Consider the following 23360-nt stretch of genomic DNA (forward strand, 5'->3'; position numbering starts at 1 on the left):
AGGGAATCCTGTAAAGTGCTCTGACACGGACAGCCTGCCAGGTGTGGTGGTACATATCTACAATACCAACAGCTGGGAAGTGATAAAGGAGGATTAGGAATTCAAGGCCAGTTTGGATTACACAAAAGAATTGCCTGTGAAATGTCAAGAAAGTAAATTTATAATGCATGCCTTTAAAAGAAGAAAAGAAAGGCCAATCATGAATGTAATAAACCTTAATTTTAAATACTACTAAATATTTTACATTTATACAAAATAATTATTCTGTACTTTAATCAACATATTATCAAGCATTTAATAATAAAGCCAAATTAGAAAACTGTTGTCTTGTCAGAACACATCTCCAGCACTGGAAGTAAATTTAAGGCCTGACACATTCTACCACTAAGCTGTACCTCCAATACCCCTACCATTTGTGGTACCCCCATGATCCCAGCAGTAAAAGGACAGGTAATATCAAAAGTTCACAGCCAGTCTGATTTACACAGTGAGTTCCAGACCAGCCAAGGCTGCATAGTGATACACACTCTCCAAAAAACTATATAAAAATAAACTGATAGTCTAACTCAAAAGTATACATATTCAATTTTTAACTTAGAAAAAGCTTTGGCAATAAGCAAGCTTAAGAGTAATAAAGAGTGTTCATGTCTCTTGCTCTCTCTTTTAGCCAAGGTCTCACTCTGTAGCCCTAGCTGGCCTGGAACTCACCATGTAGATCAGGCTGGCCTCAGACTCACAAGAGCTTCACTGTGAGAGCCAAAGTTATGGTCTAAGTTTTAATAACTGTGCATGAAATGCACAAAACAAAAATGTCTCTCACCTAGAAGCCCCTTGATCAAGAACAGATACTCCCTGAGAGCCGGTAGCTGCTGTTCATGTTCTGCGGAACCAGACTGCCTCCATCTCAGGCTTCAAAGCCATCTTACAAGCAAAGACAATTGAGGTTCATTCCTATTTCTGATGAAGCCTCTGTTTCTTAATGGATTGGGCTATGCCCCACCTGCAACTTAACTACAAATGATTCTGGTATTCTTATTCCAGTAATGGCCATCATGTTATTGTTCTAAAAATTGTTTATAACCATCTTGCAACCTTAGCCTTGTTTCTAAGGGACTGTTATGGCTACCTTATTATTACCACCTTGCAATTATGTCTTTGTTTCAAGTGCTTGTTATGCTTATGTTCTGTTCCTGTCATCCCACCCATCCCCCCTATACCCTGCCCCACCAATTTCCCCATTTGGAAACCCACTCATATCCAATGTTTCTCTCTCAAACCCCACCCTAGGTTTGAAAGGTAGCCCATGTACACAAATAAAAAAAACTTGTTCTAAATTAATTGATTACTTTAATTAATTTGGCCATAATGATTTAGGTCGGTGGTCTTTCTCCAAGCTTTGGGATTAATGTAACAAACCACATATCCATTTCCCTAAGCAAGTTTGGTTGACTCAAATGCACACTTAGACAAGCAGGAAGTACAACAGGATATGTGCTTGTCCCAACTGGATGAAGGCAGAAGATACAAAGCTTTATAAGCACCTGGCCAACATGGCTTGTGGCCTTTAGAACTGGACTCTTTAGGAACTCCAGCCCTGCCACACAATGGCATGCCTCAGTTGTTCTCCATGAGTTCTTCATATTTGTAAAACAGTATCACCTGGGGGACAAACTTTGGTTGCCAGCACAAGGTATATTCTTATATATGAACACATGAAGGTTCAATTTTAATACTTTATTAAGCAAGCATTGTTTTTAAATCTTCTTTCATAAACCTTCTTTTCAGGACAGGAATTATCTTATAAAAATCCATCCTCGTCCAAAATACCCTGGAGATATGTTGTTACCTCCTTGTTTTATACCAGGTTGTAGTAAGAATTTTAAAATTTTGGTTTATTTTAAAACACAACAGTATTATAAGGATGTGTTTTCATTTGGGGGCTGCTATAGCCTGACATAGCAGCTGACTATGTCTCATGCACTAGAAGACATGGTTTTGCCAGCTACAGATAGTTTCTGGAATCATGTGACATTTAGAATTCTGGGAACTTTTCAGAGGTTATATAAATGCTAGGGCCCAGAGAGGTGGGGTTGGGTGGTGACTGTTGTTTGTTAACAGTCAGGCTCAAAGAAGAAACAAGAAGAAAAAAACTAGATTCAAGGGCTTCTCTCTCTCTCTCTCTCTCTGCCTACTATATATGGTTTCTCTCCTATCTAGTGATAGGTGTAAAACTAGAAGAATAAAGGATGAGAAAAAAGAAGAACCCACAAAATAGTTTAATCAGGCTATAACATGTGGTCACCTTTAACCAAGATGGTGGTGAAGTCACATGACATTCATCTTTTCCAACCTTAGTAAAGATGGCTGCCAGCCAAATGGCTTCCTCCATCCTGATTGGGGGAGGGGGAACACTAAGATGGCAGCAAATCACAGGTTGTTTATATCAAAAGATGGAATCACAGCACATGATTCCTTTAAAATTACCCATGCATAGATATGCATATGAATCCCATGTTATCCAATGTTGTGATTTATAAATTAACCTTTTTTCACAGGGTTTTTTTTTTTAAGCTGTTCTGCTTTGCTTCCTTTTCCCTGTTACAGAATCAGGTAGCTTGACTGACACAGGAGATAGAGAAAAATTTTAATAAAATACGTTTGGGTCTAGAGAAGGGAGAACCATGATCCAAGGCTAGAACCAGAACCATGCAGGTGGGTGACATCTTACTTCCTGCCCTGGACAGCTCATGGACATTTTCTAAGAACCCCAGAATAGACCTGGCCAGAGTTCATCATCCAGGCTAGTATTTAATTAAAACTTGCTTCAAATTTAGATTAAACTTGGGGTAGTGGTCTGATTCTCACCTGGTAAGATTAACACAACCTACCTCTGCCCCAGTGCCCCAGCCAAGGTGTTCCTTCTTTGGTATATTTAAGGAATAAGAAGCAACTAATTCAAAATTTATTTACAACAAATCACTAGATATGTGAAGTCTAAACCACGATGCGAATCATTGGTAAACTTAAAATACTTATATTAAAAAAGAGAGGGCAAGGCAGTGGTGACCCACACCTTTAATATCAGCACTTGGGAGTCAGAGGCAGGCAGATCTCCAAGTTCAAGGCCAGCCTGGTCTACAGAGTTTCAGGACAGCCAAGGAGGCACTGAGAAGTCCTTGTCTTGGAAGAGGAGAAGGGGGTGGAGGGAGGGAGGAAGGGAGAAAAAAATCACTCCTATTGTCTAAAATAAAATTAAACTTATGCCTAATTCTCAAATTTTCTTTTCTTTTTGTTTTTGTTTGTTTGTTTGTTTGTTTTTGTTTTTAGAGACAGGGTTTCTCTGTATAGCCCTGGCTGTCCTAGAATTCACTCTGTAGACCAGGCTGGCCTGGTGCTTTAATCCCAAGTGCTGGGATTAAAGGCGTGTGCCACCACTGCCCAGCTTCAAATTTTCTAACTTCCAGAAAAACCATAAAATTCTTAATCTATTCAGAACATTTCCTCTTGTCGAAGCTGGTTTACATAGTGAGTTCCAGAACAGCCAAGAAAACATACATAGTGAGACCCTGTCTCAAAAAAAAAAAAAAAATAAATAAATAAATGAGAATATCCCTTTTATTTTCTTAAGCTATCTTAAATGTATTCAGCTCTTCTTTGTCATTTCTGACAAGTTCTCAGAATTCTCATATACGGATGTAGCCAGGTACAATGTCATTGTTTCCCCCACCTTTGTTCAGTCAGAATGTATGGTAGAGGAGAACAAGGAATGGGGCCTGAGATTTCTTTTTTTGACTCTGCCTGTAATTACTGTAAATGTTTCTTAATCATATAGTCTGGTAGAGCAAGTGGATACATGACAATAATGTATAGAAAATAAAATCTAAAATCAGGCATGGTGACACACATAAGAAGCCCAAGTTCTAGGTTTGCTGGACTTTGCTTCAACAAGAAAAAGTGAAAGACCAGAAAGACCAGAAAAGCCAACAATGTGCTAAACAAGTTTCCAGCTTCCTCTTACTATAAACTTAGGGGAATGAGACCTACAGTCATCTACATGCTACTAAAAATGAAAGCATGCTATCCTTTAAAAAAAAAAAAAAAATAGCAATGCCAGGCCTGGTGGAGCACAGCTTTGATTCCAGCAGGCAGAGGCAAGCAGATCTCTATGAGTTCAAGGCCAGCCTGGTCTACAAAGTGAGTCCTGGACAGCCAGGGCTACGTGGAGAAACACTGTCTTGAAAAACCAAAAGAATAAATCATTACTATGTATACAAAAGATAAAAGAGGAGTTCAAAATATTCCCCACTTTTGGTGACAGCTTTAGACCCTGCCAGTACTTGAATGCCCATGGCCCTCCATACCTGTGTTCCCTGTAGCTAGAATGCTTCCATGTAAGAACTGAAAGAACACTGCTCCAAAAAGCATAAAAGTGCTCTGAAACCCACTGCATTTACAGCAGCACACAATTAAGGTATGAAATTCAAGTTTTAATACTACATGAAACCAATGAGAAGGCTTCCTCAAAGGGCTAGAGTTGGTGAAAAGCTAAAGATTTTAAGCTAAAGATTTTCTCAAAATCTTTCCAAAGTGTTGCAACACAGATCACAAAAATACATACATGTTTCTAAGCACAAGCTGTCCATGACTGTAGTAGCCTAAACATTTGACTTTTGCTCATATGACCTTGTTCAACCTTCAAAACAGTCTCAGAATATAACTGTCTGATGCTCTGAATAGAGTTGACTACTGCATGAGACTACTACAGTGTGCCTCATTTTCAGGCTCCACTCTTCCAGGGTCATGCCATCAACTAGAGTGGAAACACAGAACAATACAGAAAGTACTAACCATAAAAAGAAAAAAACAAACGGAATTGGTTTTTAGATAAGGTAAATGTGAGGTAGTAAACTGCTTGTTCAGAAGAAGGAAAGAGTTCAACCCAGAACTCAAGTTTGTTTAAAACAGGTATAATAATGACCCCTGTAATCCCAGCACTGAAGAGGCAGAGACAGGCAGATTTATTTCTAGGGCTTCCTGGCAGTCAGCCTGAGCCTCTGTTCCAGGTCAGTAAAAGACCTTATCTAAAGGAAGCAAACAAAAAAGTACATGGTGCTTGAGAAATCATACCATTAATATTATAGTATCATTAAAAATTAAAAGTCAAACTTAATACTTGGAATACATATCTGACAAAGAATGAATATTCAAATTCTCTCTCTCTCTCTCTCTCTCTCTCTCTCTCTCTCTCTCTCTCTCTCACACACACACACACACACACACACACACACACACCCTGCAAATTGTTAAGACAAAGACAATTTTTAAAAGTTCGAAGGGCAGGTACCTGTTGGGGATTAGTTCTAATGCTTTGATTTAATCAGGAATCTGAGTGTCCAAACACTGAAGGTGTTTTTGATCCCCAGTTGGTTTTTGATCGATCAATAAAGATGCCAGCAGCCAATGGCTGGGCAAAGGGAGATGAATTTGCTCCAGCCAAGACTTGGAAGAGGGGAGGAAAAAAGAATTTCCATGATTCTTAGGGAGACTGATCAGATCTAGAGCTGCAGAAAGAAAATCATCTGAAAAATAGGTGAGAAGGAATGTGGGCCCCCAAAAGGGCTACCCAGAGCGTCTTGGGCAGCAAAATTTACAGGCCACCCAGAAGGCACACGGCAGCAAAGACAGATCATGGATTTGTAGAGTATTGAGTCAGGAGGACCAAAGGGAAATCTATTATAGTCAGACGGAGGATTAGAACTGCCCCACCTTTGAGCTAGCCAAGACATTTCAAAAATAAGCTAATTTGTGTGTGTGTCTTTCAGTCTCAGATCTGAAGAGTTCCTGGGTAGGTGGCTGGAAGCATGCAACCAGGCAGGAGCACAAAGGAGTGTAGCTAAACTCACCACTACAGGTACCTTTCAAAAGAGACCATTCAGATGTCTACCGAGCAGATATTTAACATCATTATTCTCAATAAGATAGTAACCATCATTATTAAGAAGTAAAAGCACATTAAAACTGTAATAATTCACAGCTGCAGACTATATAAAATAAGACACTTAAGAATATCCAGTTTGGGTAAAAACCTAGAACAAGAGGACCTTTCACATGATGCTGATGAAAAGTGTAATGTCTCCTAAAGGCCTGCATGTTTCAAAGGTGCAAGTCTCCAGCTTGGCATTTCTGAGAGATAGTGAAAACTTTCAAGCAGAAGGGCCTACTAACTAAAGTTTTACGCCACTAAGAATGCTACTTCATAGGAGGTGATATAATCCTTCCCTGCCCAGCAAACTGTCAGCAGCATTTGCTGTGCCCTAGGCCTCCCAGTTCTACCTCTCTATCAGCAGCAATGGCCTAGAAGCAATGGGTCTACCTAGTCATGGACTGGAACCCAGAAAACTATCAACTGAAATAAATGTTCTTTTTATGTTGATTCAGCTCATTTACCCATTCAAGTAACAGAAAACACTTACACAAATACCCTAGAAAAACTTGCTTAACCCTATCCGGCAAATTAAACACAGGGCCCTCTTCAATGACCCAGAAATTCCACAACAGTGTGCATACAATGAACACATGTACCAACAAAGACAGGTACTAAAATGTACATAAATCGCACATTATGTTAAACAAAAGTAGCCAAAACATACTAGGTGTGGGAGCATACTGTATAACTCTAGAACGTAAGAAGTGAAGTAAAGGGCTGGAGAGATAGATGGCTCCGTGGTTAAGAGCACCATCTGCTCTTCCAGAGGCCCTGAGTTCAATTCCCAGCAACCACATGGTGTGTGTAATGAGATCTGATGCCTTCTTCTGGTGTGTGTCTGAAGACAGCAACAGTGTACTCACATACATAAAATAAATAAATCTTAAAAAAAAAAAGTGGAGTAAAAAAGATAAGGAATTCAAAGTCATCCTCAGCAACGCAGCGAGTTGGAGGCCAGACTGTGAGAAGTGAAGTATCAAACCCAGACAAGCAGCTGAGAGGTCTATTTAACATATCAAAATGGACCTGGCTTCCAGGTTCTCCCAGCATCCCTTCGTCCCTACCTGTTACAGAGTGGCTGGCACACCCCAATCTCTACTCTGAACTCTTCAGCCCAGGGGCTGGGCTGCCATTCTCCCAGAGGCTCTTCCCAATGCAATCCAGACATTTTTGCTACCTGCTCCTTTTTGTACATATGACCTTCTAACTGCTGTATTTGGTTCCACTCCCCCCTCTCTCCATATGGTTCAAGGTCATACCACCCTGGACTCTCCCAGATGTCCCTGCCTCTGGCTATGTCATATATCTACAATAAATTTTCTCCTCCAACATACCTAGGAACAGTCATGTCCTTTTCTTTCCTTTTTATTTCTTTTTTTTTAATTTGTGAGCTAGAGAGGACCTTGCCCAAAATACAAAGAACCACCAAACAGCCAAGAATACCTATTATGATTTCATTTTAAAGAATAAGTGATGTCAATCAATGGTGTCAAAAGTGATATGTTAGAGCTTAGTTAGTGAAAGGTTTGCATAGCATACTTGAGGCTTGGGTTCCACCCCAACATAAGATAAAACTGGATGTGACAGCACTCACCAAAAATCCAGCAAGGGGGAATGGGGGAGGCCAGAAGAATAGAAAGTCAATGCCATCCTGATCCACATGACACCATCCCAAATTTCAAAAGCAAAAGTAAAATAAACTGAGCAACAAAAAGAGACATCAATGAAATGAGAAAAGAAATACAGAGGATAGGTTAATCTTTAGGGAAGAAATGTCGTGAAAGGATCACTACAGCAGAATCATGCAACTGTTTACAATGCTCATTCTTAAGATGCATTTTAGATTTAAGTTTGTCAAAAATACTGGGAGTACTAAATCTTAATAAAACCTGTTGGGGCCAGAGAAATAACTCTGCAGTCAAAGTAATTTGGCAGAGTACCTGAGTTTGGTTACTTACACCTATGTCAGCAGCTCACAACCACCTCTAACTCTGGCTCCAAGGGAGTCCTGTGCCTTCTCTGTAAGCACCTGTGTGCATGTGCACACATGCATACATAGCCAACATAAACACACTTAATTCAAAATAAATCTTAAAAAAAAAACCAGGAAATTGGATTCTAAAACTGGAAGTAAAGACTAACACTGTCATTTTTAACTTTTGTATATTTGAGCTCAACAATTCAACCTGAGACTTTCCTTAAGGATCCTCCATCCTCTCTCACATTAAGTGTTCAGTAGGACTAAAAATAATTATCAGATTTGAAAATATTAGTAATAGTCATGATTAAACTTTTGAATAGAACATCCTTAACCAATCTAGAACACACAAATAACAAGCCACCATGTTCCAACCTCCCACAGTAAAAAAGACAATACAAAAGTATTTCCAGCTTCCCCACCCCCCCACCCCCCAGCCTCACAGCATGTCACCAAATACTTTTAGATTTTTAATCTCAGAAAAAACCTGGTATACCAAGAACAGTAATTAGTTAATAAAACAACAAGATGTCATCAAAGGTTGTTTACATTACAAGGAAATTTAAAGTAAAAAAAACCCAAATTATATAACACTAGTAAAATAAAACCAAGAATCAGAGAAGTTAGAGCCCAGGGAGGCTTCCATGTCATTAAGAAGCCCAGAGATGAGGTTGCACTTCTGATCCTCCTGACTCAAATGCAGGAATTACAGCTGAGTTCACCATGACTAGTTTATGGGTGTTGGGGATCAAGTCAGGGCTTCCCACGTGCCAGGCAAGCAATTCACCAACTAAACTATATCCCCAAACCCAATTACCAGGACTATAAAGTTCTAATTATTGTCACCAATAAAGCAATGTTGGACACATTCTGACTCCAAGGACTCCTCTAAATTCTATTATTCCCTGATTGCTCCTGAAAATGTCCTGGCTTATAGTTTATACTATCATTAAACCATAAATTTAATTTAAAGGGGGAAGGGCATAATATTTGAAAACAGTAAAACTGTTTATAACCAAGCCAGCAAGATGGGTCATGAAATCAATACTCTGGGACCCAAATGGAAGAAGGGAAAAATTCTCTCACTAGTTGTCCTCTGATCTCCCCACCTACCCCCCCCCCCCAACCACACACACACACACACACACACACACACTGACCTTTTTTTTTTTTATATCTGAAATCTTACCAGATAAAAGTTTACATCTATAATTCCAGCAATTCAGAGGTTAGGGCAGAAGAACTGCCATTCATTTGACTTCTACTTGACTGCATAGTGACTTCTGAGCCCAGTCTTGGATAAAATTAAGACTATCTCAAAAACAAACAAATCTAGCAATAGCTTCTAAATAATACATAGACCTGGCATGGTGGCACAAGCTTATAAACTCAGCAGTCCTAGCACTTGGAAAGATGAGACAGGAGCATTTGAGATCAAGGCTAGCCTGGGCTACATGACAAGACTGGAAACCTCCCCCCCAAAAAGCCCTCAAACTAATAATAAAATTTGGTCACATTAAACAAACTGGCTCTAAAAGATAGCTTCCAAACTACTACTCAGCAAAATTGGCCTTAATGCTACTACTCTTTTCTAGCTATTTCCCTCTTGGACTATGGATAAAGGAAATATCTTCTTCCAAGTAGCCAAGGATGAGTGCTGGGATTGCAGACGTGCACTGGAATGACCTGTTTTATTTTGCTCTGGAGCAAGAACTAAAAATTTTGTGCATTCTAAGCAAGCACTCTAAAAAAAAAAATCACAGGGAACAACTTCTTGAAATGTTCTATTAGATGTTATTTATGTGCTAGAAGTGCAGCAGGCAATGGGACATAAGGAAACATAACAGCCAGCTATGAGGCATGCTGCATCACAAGTTAGCCACTTCAGCTTGACGCTCCTGAGAATACATTTTAATATCTACAGGGCCCATTTACTCATTCACATCTATTTCTCCACATTAAAAGCCCCCAAATTAAAAGACATTTTCTGAAATCCAATTTACTCAATTAAATCCTACCTTAAGTCAGGAAGCCTTTCTTTTGCATAAACATATAGTTAATAATAAAAGGATCTCTATGGTCTTCGGGAAATTTGGCTGTCACAAAGTTTTTGTAACTAGCCAGACACAGTGCTACACACCTACAATCTTAGCCCTTAGAAGACTGAGGCAGTTTCTGTGACTTCAAACCCAGCCTGGATTACATCATGAGATCCTGCCCCCAAAATAAAATAAAGCAAGTTTGGGCTGAGGAGACAGATGGCTTAGTGGCTAAGAGTACCTGCTAAGCAACCTCAAGGACCTGAGTTCAAATCTCTAGCACCCACATTAAAACAAAACAAAACTACAGGGCATGACCAGATATTAAGTTACCACTGAAGAGTGGAGGGCACAGTTAAAGGAAGACAACTGGAGGGTCCCTGGGGCTAGCTGTCTGCCAGCCTAGCTCCAGGTTCTGTGAGAAACCTTTCAAGAAAAGAAGGCAGAGAGTGACAGAGCACAAAGACATCCTCCTCTGGCCTCTGTGTACCTACTCACAAACCCACACACATGTGCACACATACACTTTTGTGTGCACTAAGCTTGGCAAGCCCCTGACTATTACCTTGTTACTAGGAAGAGGTAGAGACAGACAGAACCTTGGGAATCTACTCACTGATTAGACAGTCAAGGTGAGCTCAAGATGCATTTAGAAAATAAAGTGGACAAACAACAGAGGAAGATACCAGAATCAACCTCCACATGCATAAACAGAGGTCAATATACCTTCATATACATTCTCACATACACAGCGGCAACACAAAAGCCCCTACCCCTAAAGTAATGTTTGCTTGTACCCTCTCTCTCAACACTGCACTGAAATCGTAGTCCCAAACACCAAGGTTTTCTGAGGTAAGACTTTGGGGAAGTTAATTTTCTTAAAGATAAAGCCTTCATAATGGGATCTTATAAGAATTGGAGCTTGTTTCTGTTCCCCCCACAGGTGAGGACATAGGCAGCAGGTAGCTGGGTGATGAGGCTCCCACCAGAGCCCATCCATGACATCACCAAGACCTTGGACTTCAACCTCCAGAACAGGAAGAAAGAAATATTTGCTCTAATGACACTGCATTTATGGAATTTACAGCATCCCAAACAGCCTGAGTAAGTCTCATTCTTTCAGGGGCAAAATGGAACAACAACAACAAAAAATTCACGAATAGTCCCAAGGGTGTTTAGGAGAATTAAGGGAAATAGAGACTAAAGAGCACTTTGCTGGCTGCTGGTACAGGTAAGACCTTCATAGTGTGTGCAACAATGTCTGTGCCACTCAACATTCTACCAATACCCTCTTCTAGGACCCTTCATGTTACAGATATTAAATTGTTGTAGCTTTTTATTTTATTTCTTGTATTCTTGAAGCTCAGTCAGTAATTGCTGACTATATGACCTGAAAACAGAAAAAACAAAAGTGTCACACCAGTAGCGAAGAGGCTGTGAGCTGGAGACCAAGTAGTGCCCTGTCAGTCAGCACTGTCCACAGGATTCCATGCCCTGTCAGTCAGCACTGTCCACAGGATTCCATGCCCTGTCAGTCATCACTGTCCACAGGATTCCATGCCCTGTCAGTCAGTCAGCACTGTCCACAGGATTCCATGCCCTGTCAGTCAGCACTGTCCACAGGATTCCATGCCCTGTCAGTCAGTCAGCACTGTCCACAGGATTCCATGCCCTGTCAATCAGTCAGCACTGTCCACAGGATTCCATGCCCTGTCAGTCAGTCAGCACTGTCCACAGGATTCCATGCCCTGTCAGTCAGTCAGCACTGTCCACAGGATTCCATGCCCTGTCAGTCAGTCAGCACTGTCCACAGGATTCCATGCCCTGTCAGTCAGTCAGCACTGTCCACAGGATTCCATGCCCTGTCAGTCAGTCAGCACTGTCCACAGGATTCCATGCCCTGTCAGTCAGTCAGCACTGTCCACAGGATTCCATGCCCTGTCAGTCAGTCAGCACTGTCCACAGGATTCCATGCCCTGTCAGTCAGTCAGCACTGTCCACAGGATTCCATGCCCTGTCAGTCAGTCAGCACTGTCCACAGGATTCCATGCCCTGTCAGTCAGTCAGCACTGTCCACAGGATTCCATGCCCTGTCAGTCAGCACTGTCCACAGGATTCCATGCCCTGTCAGTCAGCACTGTCCACAGGATTCCATGCCTTCTCAGTTAGCACTGTCCTGTGAGCTGGAGACGGAGTAGTGCCCTGTCAGTTAGCACTGTCCACAGGATTCCAAGGTGCACTTGCCCTGCCACAAAAAACAACACACCCAGGCTGAAAGGAAAGATCTGAGGCTCCCTCACCACTAAAAGGAGTCAGCAGCAGACACTATAGGCTGATGTGCACAGCGGGCGGCATCTCGGAAGAAGTCCTTCGTGTTCCATGTGCTATGGCAGTCCTCATCCCAGAACCAAACCTTACAGCCCATGTTTGCTTGTTTGCTGGGTTCCAAATTAATATAATTCCCCAATTCAATAACCCAGGCTGGCCTTCGAGTTTCTATACAGCCCAACCTGTTCTCAAACTACCTAAACCACCAAATCCAGAGAACTTCTTTCTACTTAATTTTCTCTTTTTCTCTTTCTTCCTTTGGAAATATGGTTTCTCTGTGCAGCTCTGACTGTCCTCCCATAGACCAGGCTGACCCTGAACTAAAAGATCCTCCTTCCTTTGCTTCCCAAAAGCTGAGATTAAATAAAGGTGTATGCCACCATGCCTAATTTCTTTCTTTTCCTTTTTTTTTTTTTACCTTTTTAATTGATTTGTTGGGCGTTCCACATCATGTACCTCAGTCTCACTCATCTTCCTTATAGCCACTTTTCTCCCTTGAAACCTCTCCAGCAAAATAAAACACACACAACTACAACAAAAACAAAGCATAACAAAAACAAAATATGGAAGCTGTAGTGTGTCAGTCCCACAAGTATATCCCTCTGTCCACACATCTTCACTTGCAAATGTTCATTGCAATGAGTCATTGGTCTGGTTCGAGACTCTGTCTTCTGTGACACTATCAATACTGGATCCTAATCAAGACACCTCTCAGTTATTCTATTACTACCTTGTGCCGTGAAGACTCTGCCCTTTCCACACCTCAACCATTTGCAGATGATAAAGATTTTTGGGTGGGCCAATGCAGAGCACTGGGTGTGAACCTAGGTGGTAGCTAAGCTAGTCAAGACTGCTGGCTCTCCCTTATCTGCACCACCAGGGCAAATACTCTGCACTGCTTTGGCTAGGCCACCCGACTCGGACATCCATCAGCAAGAGGCAGGGACGCTCTTCTGTTCTCATGCCCTTAGAGCCAGGTCACCTACACCCACACTTCCAGAGCCAGCTCCACTGGGCTGTCTAGTCAAGGAACGGGGCCCACTCTCCCAAGTGATGCAGCCTATGAGGGGCTGGGACAGCTCTCCCATGTTCACAACCCCTCAGGAATGGCTCACCTTCATCTCCTCCACAAAAGCCAGCTCTACATCCCTCCCCACCCCCCAGACCACCTCACAGCAGAGGAATGCTATGCCTAATTTCCTAAGTGGGTAGAGAAAGTCCCAAATACAGGCCAGCACAGTATCACAGAATTTTCATTTAAAATGAGTTAGACCCCAGAGTCTCTAAGATTCTTTTTAGTTCCAAAGTTCAATGCTGCTAAGTTCACTAAAAGTTGGGAGGATGTTCACTGAACAGCAAAAGACACAAGTTGGGAGAGGGGAAGAGGGGAGAAGGGAATTCAGAAGAGGACATGGGATCCCTTAGAACCAGAGTTAGGGATGGTTGTGATCCATCTGATGGGGGTGCTGGGAACCACACTTAACCACTGAACTACTTCTTCAGTCCCTTGTTTCATTGTCTGGATATTTTGTTGTTGTTGCTTTTTGTGTGTGTGTGTTTTTTTTTTTTTTTTTTGCTGTCGGTTGAGACAGAGTCTTAATGTACAACCTTGGCTGGCCTAGACTCTGGTAGACCAGACTAGCTTCAAACTCATAGAGATCTACTTGCCTCTGGCTTCAAGTGCTAGGCTTTAATGCCAACATACCTGTCTCTTATTTATTTTTATTTATTTACTTGTTTATCTATAGATATGGTTTATTTATAGATAAGAACTTGGTTCAGATTCCAGGTTTATCAAATAACTGATGGATCTGATCAAGTGTAAGTCACATTTAAATTAAGGATTAACTTCTGTCTGTAAAGAGACAACATGACCAAACCAACTCTTACAAAAGACAACATTTAATTGGAGCTGGCTCACTGGTTCTGAGGTTCAGTCCATTATCATCATACCAGGAAGGCATGGGGCTTGAGAAGCTGAGAATTCTACATCTTGTTCCAAAGGCAAACCGGAGAAGATTGACTCTTTCACATTAGGCAAAGCTACAAAGCCCACCCCCTCGGTGACACTCTTCCTCCAACAAGGACATATCTCCTAACAGTACCACTCCCTATGGGCCAAACATATTCAAACCACAACTCCCAAATTCAGTGAGAGGTGAGAGCAATAAACACTAAACTGAGTCATATGAAACAGATTTCTGAAGCAGGACCTCCATGGGCCTGTAAACCTGAGACCTGAGAAAGAACTTCAAGTTCAAGGCTAGGCAGAACTATAGAATAAGTACAAAGAAAGTCTGGCAGTTCAGTGAGACACTAGCTCAAAATACAAGTAAAAAGGAGTCTGGAGAGATGGCTCAGTGGTTAAGAGCAAAAGACCCAGGTTCAGTTCCCGGGGCCCACATGGCAATTCACAGCTGCCAAAAACTACAGTTCTAGGAGATCTGACACTTTTTGTGGTTGCCAGGAACTCATTCAGACAGCTAAACACTCATACACATAAAATAAGTCTTTTTAAAAAGGTTAAGAAAGCCTAGGGAGGGAACCTTGCCTAACATGCATGAGGTTCTAGGTTTAAAGCCACAGAGGGGAAAAAAAGAAGCGGGATAGCACAGGAGCGCAGTGGGGTCCACTTGTAATCTTAGCATAGGGAGACAGACTAAAAGAATCAAGAGTTCAAGGACTGCCTCTACTACGCAGGCCAGTGGGAGGTTCCAGAGATCCTATGTAAAAAAGAGGTGGCACACGCCTTTAATCCCAGCACTTGGGAGGCAGAGGCAGGCAGATTTCTGAGTTCGAGGCCAGCCTGGTCTACAGAGTGAGTTCCAGGACAGCCAGGGCTACACAGAGAAACCCTGTCTCGGGAAAAAAAGAAAAAAAAAGATTCAGCCTGAGTACATACCAAGTTCAAGGATAGCCTGAGCTTTATAGTAAGACCCTGTCTTAAACAGCACCACCACCACCAAAAACCCATTTGCTGCCACCAAATATATCATAATCCAGTATACATCTATATAAAATTAAGACATGAACATCTTTAGTTACTAATGAATGTGTCTTAATGATTATTTTCTCATCTTTTCATCCTATTATTTGGAAATTAGATGATGCAATGAATATGTAAATGAAGGTTCTGACTAGTCCCCATTTAAAAAAAAAAAAAAAAGTGGGCCAGGGAGATAGCTCAGTAGAGAAAGAAGATGGGATAGCAAGCCTGATGGGATAGCTGAGTTTGATCTCTGGAGCTCACAAGGAGGAGCTGAAGACAGACTTTTGACCTCCAACCTCTGGGGGGAAGCCCCTCATCTCAACACACACACAAAGGGGTGGGTGATAGAGAAAAGTAAAAAAGTAAATAAAAAAGATTACTTTTAAGTAAAAAGGCCTTAAAGTAGTTCTTGGGTTGAAGATATAGATTAATAACAGAGCCAAAGGCACACAAAAACCCTCAGAAGGCTCAGGCAGGAGGATGGCTGTTAAAGGGTGAGTTCCTGTTCAGCTGAGGGATAAAACTTGAGATTATATATCCAAAAAAAAAAAAAAAAAAAAAAAAAAAAAAAAAAAAAAAAAAACAAACCACAAACCACCTACCCAGCTTCTTTTACAAGGTAACTTTTCCCTGTTTACTTAGACTGGGAGCTCCATCTGCTATATGCTAACAACAAGTTGCCATTCTGTTTGCTGGCACCTTTCAAGTATTCAATTTGCCTTCAGAACACAAACTATACAAAGCTCTTTCAGAGGTCTGGAGGTGTAACTCAGTGATGCTTGCCACGTTCAAGGTTAGGCCCCATTTACACACTGCAAAAGTACATCAATCTACTCTTTAAGAATCTTCCAAAGTAGGGCTGGAGAGGTGGCTCAGAAGTTAAGACCACTGGCTACTTTTACAGAAGACCAGGTTTCAATTCCCAGAACCACATGGCAGCTCACAACTGTCTGTAACTCCAGTTCCAGGGGATCTGACACCCTCACACAGACAAAATGTAGGAAAATCACCAATTCGATAAAATAAAAATAAATTATTTTTTAAAAAAGAAATCTTCCAAAAATCATCAAGCCCATTCAAGTGGAGAAATAAGAAAAATACGTACCTATATTTATGTTTCTAAAATGTCTTGCTGTAGAAAACCTCTACATTTTATTGTTGACAAAACAAAAACCACTAAACACCTATTGAAACCAGCCCAGACTGCTAACATATTCATTCCTCTTGGATGGTCAACAAGGGGAGACCATAAAGCATTTATATAAATCTCATTTACAGTAGAATACTATTCTCACGCCCACTTCACAGCAGCAACTGTAACAGGTTTTTTCCTTAGAAAGAAAATTCTCTTTGTTGCCTTCTGGTTCATTGCCACATGAAATGCAGCAACCATCCACAAGTGACACAAAGGTCAGTGAGCTCCTGCTTCCCCATCTTTCCTGCCATGAAACCCTGAAATCTCTATGAAACTGTAAGACAAAGTAAATCTTTCCTCCCTTAAAGGATTTTTTTTTTTAAAAAAAAAATGTATCTGGGCTGGAGATGGCTCAGTGGCTAAGAGCACTGACTGCTCTTCCAGAGGTTCTGAGTTCAATTCCTGCAACCACATGGTGGCTCACAACCATCTGTAATGGGATCCGACGACCTCTTCTGGTGTGTCTGAAGACAGCTACAGAGTGCTCACATACATAAAACAAATATATTTTTAAAAAATATTTTTTTCTTAACTTCTAGAATTTTACTATTTTTACTTTATGTGTATGAGTGTTTAGTCTACAGTAACACCAAAGGACTAAAGTTGCAGATGGTTGTGAGTCACTATGTGGTTGCTCCGTCCTTCTCAAAAGCAATACCAGTGCTCTTAACCACTGAGCCATCCTTCAGCACCTCCTTAAAGAAGTTTCTAAAATTAAAGAACAAGTCTTTGTTATATTTTTAACCTCAAGTGTTTAGATCCCAGTTATTGTGAAATATAACCAAGCTAACAAAGAAAGCTATACAAATTTAGTGATGCTACTATAAATTTTTTAATAACTATAAATTAAATACAAGTAAAAAAAAACTATGATAGATTAATCTTAAAACAAAAGTCTCAGGGTCTGTAGTTCAGTAAAAGAAAGCCCGAATAGCATGTAGCAAGGCCGTGGGCCCAATCCGCAGCACTGAGTGGGAGAGGAGAGAACAAGGGATTGAATGGAAGACAGTGAGGGGGAGGGGGGAAGGGGAAGAGGAGGGGGAGGGGAAAGGGAAAAGAGAAAAAGTAAAGGGAAAGGGAAAGGGGAAAGGGAAAGGGGGAGGGGAAAGGGAAAAAGGAAAGGGAAAGGAGAGAGGGAAACAGGAAAAGGGAGAGGGGAGGGGGAGGGGGGAGAGGGGAGTAGAGGGGAGGGGGAGGAGAGGGGAGGGGGAGTAGAGGGAAGGGGGAGGAGAGGGGAGGGGGAGGAGAGGGGAGGGGGAGGAGAGGGAAGGGGGAGGAGAGGGGAGAGGGGAGGAAAGGGGAGGAGAGGGGAGGAAAGGGGAGGAAAGGGGAGGAGAGGAGGGGGAGGAGAGGGGAGGGGGAGGAGAGGGGAGGGGGAGGGGAGGAAAGGGGAGGAGAGGGGAGGAGAGGGGAGGAGAGGGGAGGAGAGGGGAGGAGAGGGGAGGAGAGGGGAGGAGAGGGGAGGAGAGGGGAGAGGGAAGAGGGGAGGAGAGGGGAGAGGGAAGAGGGGAAGAGGGGAGGAGAGGGGAGAGGGGAGAGAGAAGGAAGGGGAGAGGGGAGGAGAGGGGAGAGGAGAGGGGAGGGGGGAGAGGGGAGAGAAGTCTAACTCCTTCATGCCACCAACATACTCTACTTTGCTGACTATCACTCCTCAATACCTCTGGGATTATGAAACAATAACCCTTTTGGTGACTAGACTGTTCATTCCTTCAAATTCTTCGGTTAAAGATATACTTTCTTTTGAACCCAGTATTAAATGGATCTAAACTACCATTCATTTTTTAAAATTTTGAACGTAACATTAAGAATTTCCTAGCTTTGCTAATGCTTTAGGTTATAAAGAACAAAAGACTAATTCTAGTATTAATAGTACCTCTCCTAAACGTAGGAAGTAGAGGGCTGCAGGGGTAAAGATAAACCTCTAATTAGAAGTGGGGACGATATGCACAGAAAAGCATAAGAGGGGGATCAAAAGAAAAAGGCTGTGCATAGACCAAATATGGAAACAGCCAAGCCTCCAGAAGGGACCCGACGCTCTGTGCTCCTTTAACACTCCAGTGCAGTACTAAACCATACAGGGACTTTGCCTGCTATTGCTGTTTGTGCAAAATAGGGCAGTTAATGCTTTCTGTAAGTTTCAGTGAAGAAAAGAGAGTAAAATTTTTTATTAACAAAAGAAGAAGAGTCACTACAAATGAATCTTACTTTAGAGAAAGTTGACAATTAGAAAAATGGTTTCTGAAGTTGAGTTTATTGAAAAGCACCTCTCAATATTTATTCATTCATTCGTTTATTTATTCCAGTTGGGTAGTGTGTCTCACTCTGTAAGATGGCAGAAGGAAGACCACTACTCAGCATGTACTTCAGGGTGGAGGTACTTGCTCAGTTTGTAAGACTCAGAGCCTCAGAATTATGTGTGAGTGTGTGGGGGGGGGGGGCACACAACTCGGTGTGCATTTCAGATTCAATGGTATTCTACAATCTTGCAGCAAAAAACAGATGGTATAGTATGTCTGTCACAAGTGACATCCAGGTGTTAATGGTTTACTGATTGCCTTTCTGATGCCTCAATACAGGTGTTAAATATATATACTTAAAAGGCTACATTTAGAAATCATATTTTTCTCACCAAATGTTTTGGTGCAGCTACTCTCCTTTACTGGTGTGTCCTGAACAACAGTAAATAAATAAATAAATAAATAAATAAATAAATAAATAAATGGACACTAAGAGAAACAGCATGTTGGAAGATCCTAAAGGCAGAAATCTTTCATTGATATGTCTCACAAACCAAAAACACTTCCTAATCCTTTAAAAGAACCAAAAAAAAAAAAAAAAAAGTATTGGAATATTGGAAAAAGATTGGCTACTACTTCTACTATATTGTGTTAACCTGTCTCAGCATTTTCATTTTTAAAACAGAAGTAATTCCATTCCATACTTGTTGCCCCTGAGCTGAGTCTCACCTCTAAAAGGATAAAAGACACAGTATGAAAAGTCATTAATAAACCCTTTAGACTGGTGAGATTTTTGTTACCCAGCCTGATAACCTGACTTCAAGCCCTAAAACCCATATGGTAAATCTTTACTTATCTGACTTATTTGAGCGTGTAATGGCACACGTGCACATGTAGCAAGACACGCACACTAACTCAGCCTTGACAAGTATTCTGCCCATGAGGTCTGACTATAGTAAACCTTAGAAAAAGTAATGCAAGTAGAGAGAGAACTTGGAAGTAAAGTCAACCACAAATTCTGCACCTCACTATGGATTGATAATTGCTGATAAGTGATGTTCATTACATTACTGTTCTCTTCTGTATGTTTGATATTTTCCATAATAAAAATGTTCAGAGTCTGGGCTGGAGAGATGGCTCAGTGGTTAAGAGCACTGACTGCTCTTCCAGAGGTCCTGAGTTCAATACCCAGCAACCACATGGTGGCTCACAACCATCTGCAATAGGGTCTGGTGTGTCTTCTTCTGATGTGTCTGAAGAGAGCATTGGCATACTCATATACATAAAGCAAATAAATAAATCTTTAAAAATAATATTCAGAGACAACAAGATAGTTCCTCAGGCGAAAGCCATTTGCAAGCAACCCTAAGACCTGACTTTGATCCCAGGAAGCCACAGTGAAACAGCAGGAGAGAACAGCTCCTTAGAGTTATCCTCTGACTACTCCTACACATACACAATAATAATAATAGAGTAAAAAAATTGAAAATGTGTGTGGCAAAAAGGTTTTGCATTTAAAAAACTGAGAACCAAAAATGAGGTTCTGGCACACAGAACAGATTAATAAATAAAAGGAAAACTTGCTTTTTCTGAATGATTAACTGCTGGCTGACATTTGGGAGGTGAAGGCAGGGGTCAGGACTTAAGACCAGCAAGTCTAAAACAGGTCTGGGGCTACTAGAAATCCTGTCTCAAAACTAAAAGTAAGCCAGCCATGGTGTCTCATCTTGGTAATTTCATCATCTGGAGGAGCAGTGGGTAGGGTCATCCTACACACAGTTCCAGGCCAGCCCAGCCTACCTAAAACCTGGGGGGGGGGGGGGGTAAGGGGGGGGTCACAACTCCTTTATATGAAGCCCATTTTTAAAATATTTAATAAATATTAAAATAATATAATATCAGAGCAAAAATAATTCCCAGGAAACACTCTCATTTCATTCACAAGCCAACAGAAGGGCATGATTAACTTTCTCACATCTTCAGAATTGGTGGGAGAAAAAAATGAAATCATCTACTAGTACACTTCTAGGACATAGCAAACATGATCACTTAAGGATTATGTACATGTTAAGCAAAATACTAGGCCTTTAAAAATAGGGAGGAGGGTGAACACAACGATACACAAACAGGTCACCTTACTATGTCTTAGAGAAGAAAAATACACACCCAAGATCACAGTATGCCTGATCAAATTCAAAATGTCACATGGCAGTGAAATTCCAAGAATGAGTCTCCAGTATTTAACCACTATTCCAAAATTAAATTCTACAGGACAGCACTTCTTGCTGGTTATTTACATAAAACGGGAGTCACCACCATTAAGCCATATAAACAGCAACACTGCTCTACACATCAAGCATGGTATCTCCACTATAGTTCTTGGTAATACTTTTATGTTAGCCAAAACAGCCACAAAGTCTGGTGCTAATCTACCAAACTCATTAACCCAGAAATTGGAAAATAAACATCTAACTATGTTCATAAATCCAAGCTGGATATCCTCACACATTGACATATACATATATTGTACACCAAAGAAAAGTTGCATATATTCCCTGAAAGCAATATTCTTTAGCAAGTCTATCAAAGTGACTAACAAACTTAATTTTTACTGCCCTCGTTTCACAAACACACAATGATGGATCTCCATTTTAACCCTTTAAACAGTGGGTGTTCTTTGATTACACTGATCTCCACTTTTATGGATCCTTAATACCATAAACTTCTTTATAATCCAGTCAACAGAGCGGTTAATCTTGACACTTTATGGTCACTCTAAGAAAGACAAATTAAGCGCTTTAGTTTTGCATCTTTTAAGTAAAAGAGCTATTTTCACCCTTTTGGTTGAACAAAAGAGTACAAAAAACTTATCAAAGCCCCCCCCCCCACCCAATAATTAGCACATAAGAATTATCCCGTAGAGAGATACAGCCGACTATTGCAATATAAAACCCTGAGTCATCACCCAGTTCACTCAGCAGATTCTGGTAAACACAAATGTCATGTCCTGTGCAATCATTCATCGGTAACCATATGCATAAACATAGTCTTACCAAATTATATGTAGCGGACCAAAGAAAACACCAAAAAACCTTATATAAAAAGTTCTGCCAAAGTAAAGGTACAGATAGAGCAAATGACCTCTCCAAACTTTTTGCTCCAACATTACTTTTCCTCGGCTCTAATTCCACTGACACTGTAATTTGCGGCTAGTGTGTACAGAAAACAAAAGAATTCCTAAAGTTAATGTCGTTAACATTCATCTAGCCAACTTAAAACCACACAGTCCGGCCAACAAAGCCCGGGGACAACCTGACAGCGCTCTTGACTGTTTGCCTTAGAATCAGCGAAGTCTTGACGGAGGAAATGTCACAACAGGAACATATACTTTCCTAGAATTCTAAGACAACATTCTCAACATCAACGTCTACTCAATCCGAGAATGTGCTGACTGCCCATAGGAAACGAATCGTTTCAATTAAATCCAGGAAGCCAGTACAGCACCCTAGTCCCTCAAGAAACATAGTTAACACAGAAAAACATACAACACACACACACACACACACACGCAAACCTCTTACTGTCCCTACGTCCTCCTTCCTACGGTGAGAAGTGAAAAGGCGTGTGGATCGACGAGGAAGAAAAAAACCAGAGGAAGCACAGAAGCCAGGACAGGAGTCGCTTCCCCAAAGACCGGACCTTTCTATCCCGCAACTCCACGCGCAGAACCTCAGGGAGAACCAATGAGAGACGCTCGTCCCTATGCCCGGGGACGCCTGTGGCTCCCCAGAGCCTGGCAGGTGAAGAGAAAGGACCAGAACGCTGAGCGTGAGAGGCGACCGGCAGGACCCAGAGGTCCCACAGAAAGCAACGAGGAGACTGGGTCCCCCGGCTCGGCCGCGTCCCTGGAACCCTGCACCCGGCCAGCACCGCCTGGACAGGACAAAGTTGAGCAGCGGCAGCGCAGACAAAGAGCCCGGCTCGCCGACAGCTTCAGCCCACTTACGTGGAGAGTTTCCGCGTCCAGAAGAGGCCCCCGGGCCATAGCTCCTGGAGCTGCACAGCCCGGCCCAGGTTGCTCTTGATCTGCGCCAGCTGCAAGTCGGACTCGGCATCCAGCCGCTCGGCGTAGGGCAGAAGCTTGTTGTACACGATCTCCTTCTGCGGGACGAAGGCCCGCGGGCCCAGTACCGGCCGCCCGCCAGGCTCGGGGGGCTCCCCGCCGCCCGCCCGCTCCGGAGCCTCCATTAGCCCGGGGCCGCCCCCGGCCCGCCCCCCGGCCCCCGCCCCGCTGCGGGCTCAGCCTCGTCCGCGTCGCCTCGCCCTCGGCCCGACCGCTGGGGGGGCCCCCCGCCCCGGCTGCCCGGCGCGCTGCTGGACCCCGCGCGGCACCCGGTTCGTTGGCGGTGGCAGCGGCTGCTCTGCCGGGACCGCTCCGGTTTGTCTGGTGACGCTGCAGCCGCTGGGTCCGGAGGTTCCGGATGGGCCTCAAGTCACTTCCGGGGCGGGGTGGGGCGGGGCCACCGAGGAGGCGTGGAGGTGACCCGGCTGCCTTCCAGCCGGCCGCTGAGTTCTCTGTCAGCGGCTGGGGTTGCAACGGGAGGCTGC

At 42.4% G+C, this 23360-nt stretch overlaps 1 protein-coding gene across 2 annotated transcripts in view; it reads right to left on the reverse strand.

Annotated features, from left to right (window-relative positions):
- Psme4 (proteasome activator subunit 4) overlaps positions 1-23027 on the reverse strand; it is a 108938-nt gene extending 85911 nt beyond the window's left edge. For both annotated transcript variants that reach the window (XM_034508332.2, XM_076937958.1), the window contains exon 1: positions 22759-23027. In XM_034508332.2, the coding sequence (XP_034364223.1) occupies positions 22759-23000 (242 nt within the window). In that variant the 5' untranslated portion in view covers positions 23001-23027. The remainder of the gene's footprint in view (positions 1-22758) is intronic.
- Between the last annotated feature and the right edge of the window lie 333 nt (positions 23028-23360).

The sequence above is a fragment of the Arvicanthis niloticus genome, chromosome 7, assembly GCF_011762505.2.
Source record: "Arvicanthis niloticus isolate mArvNil1 chromosome 7, mArvNil1.pat.X, whole genome shotgun sequence".
In the NCBI taxonomy this organism is placed as follows: domain Eukaryota; kingdom Metazoa; phylum Chordata; class Mammalia; order Rodentia; family Muridae; genus Arvicanthis; species Arvicanthis niloticus.